Source organism: Durio zibethinus, chromosome 18, assembly GCF_047325235.1.
Source record: "Durio zibethinus cultivar Kanyao isolate XHJ-2024 chromosome 18, ASM4732523v1, whole genome shotgun sequence".
NCBI classification, from domain to species: Eukaryota; Viridiplantae; Streptophyta; class Magnoliopsida; order Malvales; family Malvaceae; genus Durio; species Durio zibethinus.
Window position 1 is genome coordinate 14,078,373 of NC_143179.1, and position 7,744 is coordinate 14,086,116.

Genomic DNA, 7,744 nt, shown 5'->3' on the forward strand with positions numbered 1-7,744 from the left:
GCATCATAGCGAAAATTAAACATACCAATTAAACTCATTGAAAATGATCAAATTGATAAGCATAAAATTACTTAAAATGAAAATTATTTAATTAATCAAAAATTAAAATTTTTTAAAAATTATTTTCAATAATTAATTGAAATGACAGATTGATAAATTAAATCAATTTGAACTATCAATTAAATTAAAACTGAAATATTAACATCCTAGCAGCAAAAACGCACTATTGAAATGCACCATGTTTTAACCGTGCTTAGGTGGCATAGACATATTTGCAAGTGTATTCTTGCAAAAGTAAAGCGGAACGCAGAGGATGGATACTCAACAAATATCTACGCAATACGTATTGATAAAAAATTTGTACAAACTACAAAGTCATAAACCCTCCCTTCGCTATTGTGCATTTCTAAAACCCTAACCTAAGCTCTGTTCTTCGCTGTTACAAATAACAGCTTTTCAGAAACAAAGAAAAACGATGAACACCGTCTTAAAACGCACAGCTTCCTTAGTCTCCCGGCGGATTCTTACGGCCTCAGCCCAAACTCTCCTTCACCACTTCCACTCAACAGCAGCGGCAGCTGCAAACACCACTCGAAATGCTGAGACTCTTTTTGTTAACAGATTCAGATCCTTCGCCAGCTTTCCGGGGTCCTCGGCCAGGGGGTTCCACGCCCAATCAGGGCCTTTGAATTTCAGGGCATCGCCGAGTTGGAAGGCGGAGTATGCCATCGAGGATTATGATGACGAGAAGGGAGGTGATGGGCTTGAGATCTCTAGTCTGGGCATTGCTCCAGAGATTGTTTCCGCTTTGAAAAATAAGGGTATCACCAAATTATTTCCTATCCAGGTAAAGTGAATATATATTTTGATTTTATTTTAAGCTTTTAGCTTTTAATGAAATTAATGAAAAAAAAGAGTTAATTTTTCTGAATGTTTTTTTGCCCTTTCTATTCCACTGTAGAGAGCGGTGTTGGAACCGGCAATGCAAGGAAGGGATATGATTGGACGAGCTAAGACAGGGACAGGCAAAACACTTGCCTTTGGGATTCCTATAATGGACAAAATCATTCGATACAATGCTGAACATGGGTTTGTCCATTTTTTCCCTTTCTATTACTCTTAAGTTTGCTGTTACAGTTTTGCTACTTTTTTTTTTAACTTTTGAAATGAAAAGGTAAAAAAAAGTTGTTTTGGTTTCAAAAACTTTTTGCATAGCAAAATGCATAATTGTGCCTTTATTATGAGTAAGCTATGTTCGATTTGTTTTATGTTTTAGCCATTTGCTTACTTTTAATCAAATTGTAATAATATGATACTACTATAATTTAGCTTTTTAATAGTTACTTTTAGCTTTTAGCAACTACTGATGAAGCAGAAAGTAAATAGCAAGCCAACAACCTCACAGAATGGTTTAATTTGATTCTTTCATTCACATGGAAGATTGACCGGTTGATTGATTATGGAAAATTTCTATTCTCATTTTAATTATACATGTCATTTTGTGTTAAATATGCAGGCGAGGTAGAAACCCCTTGTGCTTGGTTTTGGCACCAACAAGAGAACTTGCTAAACAAGTTGAGAAGGAATTTCATGAGTCTGCCCCCAACTTGGATACAATTTGTGTTTATGGGGGTACACCCATTTCCCGCCAAATGAGGCAACTTGACTATGGTGTTGATGTAGCTGTTGGCACACCTGGCCGCATTATTGATCTGCTCAAGAGAGGTGCTCTCAACTTAACAGAGGTTCAATTTCTTGTTATTGATGAAGCAGATCAGATGCTTCAAGTTGGATTTGCCGAGGATGTTGAAACCATACTGGAGAGGTTGCCTGCGAATCGTCAAAGCATGATGTTTTCAGCAACAATGCCGAAGTGGATCAAAAGCCTTACCCAGAAGTACTTGAAGAATCCCTTAACTATCGATCTGGTTAGTGTGCATATCTACTTTTCACCAATCTCCTATGCTTATGGTTATGATTTCTTGCTTCTAGTTATTGGTTCATCTCCTCTATTTATATGCGGCATATCTTTTCCTATTGTATTGATGCTGTCTTTGGTGCGTGCTTTTTATATTTTAGGGATCTAAAAATTTTCAATGCCTTGCATGTTGAAAGTTGTGAAGTCATAACCCATAAGCCACTGCTAAAATTTAGGTTATTTTAAAATCTAATTACGTATGAATTCCATTTTTATTTTTTCTTTCTCTTTTGTTTATTTATTTTTCTGAATGATGACGATAAGCACTGGTTGAGGAAAAGACACATACGTATAGCACCGCTTATTTCTTGTGGCTTATATGCACCTGCAGGTTGGAGAATCTGATCAAAAGTTGGCAGAAGGAATTTCCTTGTATTCTATTGCAGCAGATATGCATAGAAAAGCATCAATTCTTGGTCCTCTAATAACAGTAAGGGTCATGGCATTAGGGATATATATTTTTTTCCCTGCTTAGCTGTTTTATCTTTTGGGTTTTTGTTTCTTTTATTTTTTCTTTTTAATTTCAGTTCTGGACCTATTACAAACACGTTATAGTTTTTGCTCAATTATTATTGCTTCTCTGATCATCAAATCCTTTTTGTTAGGAGCATGCAAAAGGAGGAAAGTGTATTGTTTTTACTCAGACTAAGCGTGATGCTGATCGACTGGCGTATGCCATGGCAAGAAACTTTAAATGTGAGGCTTTGCATGGTGACATCTCACAAAGCCAGAGGGAGAGAACTCTCTCAGGCTTCCGAGATGGGCATTTTAATATTTTAGTTGCTACTGATGTTGCTGCTCGTGGTCTTGATATACCTAGTGTTGACCTGGTTAGTTTCACATATTAATTGCCTTTAGCAATTTTAGCTGCTTTTATTAGAAACTTTTGTTTTCTCAGTTGATTATGGATGATATTTAATATTTTCAGCTCGTGATGCCAGACACGTGTCTGGTTTGTTGTTTTCTTTGTCACGGTACCACTTTAAGGATTATCTACTTCTTATGGGTCTGTACAATTTGTCATACTAGAAGAATTTATCTGCTCTAAACGATGCATGATGGGTTGATTTCCTATCCACCCATGCAAAAAAAATTTTCTGATGGTTTATTGTGATTGGTTTCAATATTCTGCTCTTTTCTGTTTGCAATTGCATGCTGGCCTGTTATTTAGGCCATTTTTGGAGTATTGGGCCATAATTGCTAATTGTTAAAATAATACAAATTCTACAGACATGCTTTCTGTACGTTAAAATAGGAAGTATTGAAGGAAATAGATCGGGCTGCCATTGTTTTCCGGACTGCTAATTACCATTGATTAAATTTCACAGTATTACTCTCCTTTGGAATCCTTGATGATACCTATAATGCCAATTTTCGTATATTCTAGCGTCATTTTAAAGAAGGCTTCTCCATGCGTTGATATTGTGGATTCTAAAACTGCTCTAAATTGTTAATTTGCTTCCCCTTATTTGCTTCAGTTCGCTTAGCTGAAGTTGTAGAAAATTGTATGTGAGGCTGTATTTTCTCTTAAGGTTATAGTATTTGATCTTTGATGTTCAACAATTAATATAGTTTGAGCTCCTTTGTAAGCTGCTAGCTTTATCTCCTTGTTAGACTTTTAATGTTTTCTGATTAATCTTATATTCTTACATAGATAATACATTATGAGCTTCCAAACACGTCTGAAACTTTTGTTCATCGAACTGGCCGAACTGGTCGTGCTGGAAGGAAAGGAAGTGCAATTCTTATCTATACTCAAGAGCAAAGTAGGGCTGTTAGGGTTATTGAACGAGAAGTAGGATGCAGATTTTCTGAGGTTATATCCTGTATCCCTTTTGATGTGCATGCTTGTTTTCCTTTTTCGTTTTTTCTTTTTCTGGGGGAGGGGAGTTAAAATCATGATGTTTTAATATCTTTTACAACTTTGATATATCCGTATATCAGGGATTTGAACATTAGGAAAGTCAAAGAGCTTTTAAAAGCTAAAATGAAAATGTTTGAAGTGGGGCTGGCAAAAGTCAAAAAGTTCAACTTTGAGACTTTTTTAGAATTTTGGAAGTGGAGCTGACTAAAGCATTAAAGCTATTTCAGCCTTTTGTCTTTTTATGTAATCAAAACTGGTTTTTACCCCTGTTTTTATCCGGTTTTAGTTAGTCTTTAGTGGTTCGTGGTTAATAATATCCTCTGAACCAGATCCTGTTTTTACCCCTTTTTTTACCCGTCCTGGTTTCAGTTGAAGGATACTGTTTTAAATGTTGTGAATGATGCCAATTGTAGCCATATTCATAGATGATGATGTACGCTAATAACCAAATTCCCATATTTATGATTGTAGTGCTTATGAGTATTTCACCTGAAAAATATACATGAATTTGACATTGATTGCTATGTTACTGTATATTTTCATGAATTGAACTTATAGACTGATCACTTGTTGATTTATTGCAGCTTCCTAGGATTGAGGTTGAGGGTGGGAGCACTGGCATGTTCAATGAGATGGGTGCTGGTGGTCGATTTGGGTTATTTAGAGGTACACCAGATCGTAGATATGGTGATATGGGTTCTGGTCGTTCTGGTAGGAAAGGGGAATATGGATTTGGCCGTCCTGGAGGCAATAAGAGTCCTGGATTTGGTCGCGCTGGTAGTCAGTTTTCTGGTGAGATGGGTGGCTATGGAGGACCTAGCTTTAGTCGCTTTGGTTCTAATAATTGGTCTGGAAACCTTGGTGGTCCTGCATTTGGTCGTCCAAGTGGATTTGGGGATTCAGGTAAATCAGATCGTTCTAGCGGCTTTGGTAGCTTTGGTCCTAGACGTACTAGAGGATTTGGAGGCTTTGGTTCAAGCAATCCAGATAGATTTGGTGACAATCACTCTGGTCAAACTGTTGGTGGCTTTGGGAGCTTTGGTTCAGGTCGTTTTGGTGAATTTGATGAGAATCATTCAAACCAAAGCAGTGGGACCCATGGTGATTCTCAATCTAGCCATTTTAGCAGCTTTGGTGGCTCCAATGTTGATGATGATCAGAGCACTGGAAGAAGACCCTTCTAAATTCTTTTTAGGTAAGCATGATATAGGCAAACACATCAAGGAGTTCTCGCTCTCTGCTTTTATTGCTACCTCTCGCACCTTTTGCTTTCAATTTGACATGAACCTTTTACCTATGAACAGTGAATTACATGCATTTTTGCAAGACTACCTGGTGCCACCAAATTTTTATGTATTCTTAATGCTAATCATTTGTCCCTAATGTTTGTGTGAAATTGGTTTTCTTTGGTAAAGCCTTCAAAATTGTAGTGGATTAAATTTAATGCATGATGTTGGAAATGGGGTTTGATATTTTGAAAGTTATTTGCAACAAAAAACACACTAAAAAGAAAACTCACAAGAATGTGAATAATGATCGAATCTTGTTATTAGATTAAAGAGATAGAAGTTCACCACCATGACTAGACACTAAAGGATATAGAAATACCACCCTAAGAACTCTAATAAAGGATATAGAACTATAGAAGTTCAGCAATCTAGGAGCTTATAAATAGGCTTGATTTGTGAAGAGAAAGATCAAAATCCCATTCTTCATTTGTAAGAGAGATCTTAGAGAGTTTGTTTATCCTTAAGCAGTCTTTTAGATTGTTCTCAAGTTTTGTATTTTTTAGGTGGATTTCTTAGAGTGGTGAATTTTTATATTTCTGTATCCTTGATTAGAGTTCTTAGGGTGGTGTTTCTGTATCCCTTAGTGTTTAGTCTTGGCGGTGAACTTCTATCCTTTTAATCCAATAATAATATCTGTTTTTATTCAAAATCTTGTGAGTTGTTTTTTTAGTGTGTTTTCTGTTGCAAATAACCTTCAAAATATCAAACCCCATTACCGGCATCAGTGCATATATGGTCACTAGAAATACCATTTTTCTGTCTCCTGTTCATGGTTTCTTGTCCTCTAGAAGTGGAAAAATGCCATGGCATAGAATGTAAAGTTAATGGCTGGTGCGTTCAACTCTTTTAGTATATTGTTTTGGATTTTCTTGTATCCAGGAAGGAAAGTTCCATGGAAGGCAGTAAACTTTTTTTAATATTTATTTAATCACTCGAGGAACAATGGTTTTTCTTTCATTTCTTTAATTATTCCTTATGTTTTGGTCAATCATATATAATTTTTAGAGGTATCTTGTTGTAATCTTTTGGAGAGCTTCAATTATATATGTTCAACAGTGCTCTTCCAAACTTCTAGCTTGTTGAAGAGCTTGCAATGCATGCATGTTAACTAAATATCCTTGTGCTGATAATATTCAAATAACCAAGTCTTTGTGTGGTTCATACCTATCTGAAGAAAATAAATGATTTTCATTGAAAAAAACACTAGCAAACACAAATGCCATCATGAGTTTAATTATTCTTTTGCATTGACTGTGGATTCTATTTTCTTTTTGGTTTTTGGTTATAATTTGGTGGTGGTTAATGTGTTTTCTTTCTTTGAAATTATGATGATTGGAGGAGGAAGAGATGGTTGGCACCAGTGGAAGCAGGTGTTGAGTTTTGGTGACAGGCCAAGTAGGGGAAGGTCTAAGACCAGTGTTCTGAAACAATGCCTTATTTCTTGAATTTTTGGGCTTCAGAGAGGAGTGACGATCCAAAAGTTGTTTCCCTCACTAGTATTTTGCATTGACCTTTTTTTTTTTTGCCTTCCAAAGCGAACCTTTGGAAAATGCAGAAAATGACTTCTCAAAAGTAATTTGCATGAATGGAGTTTATAAATTTTGGCTGATGTAGTGTTGCTTTTTGAGGCTTTATGTTCATTTTGCTCAATCACGTTATTTTGATGACAAAAAGTGCATTCAGTGCATAAACATGATTCTTTTATCAGGTAGTTTATCTATTTGATAATATAAATAAGTTCACTGATATATGCTAGACTGCTAACATGTGCATAGTTCATCCCCGTGACCATTTGCTAGGATGTTATCCACAGGCTGTAGTGGCCTATGATACCTTTGATTTTCATAAGCATTTATTTTGGAATGGCAGGGAAGAAGGCAGCATTCCAGTGACAGCTTCTGGTGGGAAACAGATTCTCAGAAACAAAGATTCTTTAGGAACGTGAAAGTTTGTTGGGAAGTGAGAAAGAGGTAGACCCCCAATCCTTTTCCTCTTCCCTCCCCATTAGGGCATAAGCCTACTAATATCTACTAGTTATTTGCGTGGGAATGTTTTTGGATGCTGGCTGTTGGTATTGAAATTAATTATACGTGAAGCAAAAAAATCTTCAGACTGATCATGTATTGTGAATAGGTTTCATAATAGAATTCATTCTGGGAAAGTAGCCTCATCCTCTGTCTTCTTTTTCCCAATCCATTTCTACTGGTGTTATGCCTTGCCTAGGGGTGTAAATGAGATACCAGTGCTTGCAAATTACTCGAGTTCGATTTATATAAAACTCGAATTCAGCTCGATCATTGTCTAGCCGAGCTTAAGCTCTAACTTGGATAGCTTGACTTATCGAGCGAGCCAAATTTGAGTATTCTAATACCCGGTTCGAGTAATTTACGAGCTTAATCCAATTTTTATATTTTATTATATTTTTTATTATTTTATCTTTATATATATCAATTCGAACTTGAGTTCGAATATAAATAATCGAGTTTGAAGTTGAGCATGAGAATCGAGCTCGTTATTTATTCAATAAATGAGTCTCAAATTTTATTTTGAGTTTGAAAATTTGAATTTGATCGAATTCAAGCGGAGTTTCGAGTCAAGCTTGTTTGTTTTATT

At 35.9% G+C, this 7,744-nt stretch overlaps 1 protein-coding gene across 4 annotated transcripts; it reads left to right on the forward strand.

The window, feature by feature from the left end:
• Positions 1-323: 323 nt before the first annotated feature.
• Positions 324-7,292, forward strand: LOC111299684 (DEAD-box ATP-dependent RNA helicase 53, mitochondrial-like). Of its 4 annotated transcripts, none has more exons than XM_022895036.2 (8): positions 324-847; positions 962-1,089; positions 1,517-1,928; positions 2,310-2,408; positions 2,584-2,808; positions 3,633-3,794; positions 4,427-5,037; positions 7,001-7,292. In XM_022895036.2, the coding sequence occupies exons 1-7, from the start codon at positions 476-478 to the stop codon at positions 5,024-5,026; spliced, it is 1,998 nt and encodes a 665-aa protein (XP_022750771.2). In that variant the 5' UTR covers positions 324-475; the 3' UTR covers positions 5,027-5,037; positions 7,001-7,292. The 4 variants fall into 4 exon arrangements, with proteins under 4 accessions (XP_022750771.2, XP_022750772.2, XP_022750773.2 ...); XM_022895037.2 differs by lacking the exon at positions 7,001-7,292 and adding an exon at positions 6,470-6,605 and having other exon boundaries at positions 374-847; XM_022895038.2 differs by lacking the exon at positions 3,633-3,794 and having other exon boundaries at positions 374-847.
• The last annotated feature ends 452 nt before the right edge of the window (positions 7,293-7,744 follow it).

Excerpts from the sequence above, each read along its gene's own strand:
- LOC111299684 (XM_022895036.2), top strand. The coding sequence starts at position 476 with ATGAACACCGTCTTAAAACGCACAGCTTCCTTAGTCTCCCGGCGGATT. Across the intron at positions 1,929-2,309 it reads ATCCCTTAACTATCGATCTG|GTTGGAGAATCTGATCAAAA; the intron begins GTTAGTGTGCAT and ends ATGCACCTGCAG. Across the intron at positions 2,809-3,632 it reads ATATACCTAGTGTTGACCTG|ATAATACATTATGAGCTTCC; the intron begins GTTAGTTTCACA and ends ATTCTTACATAG.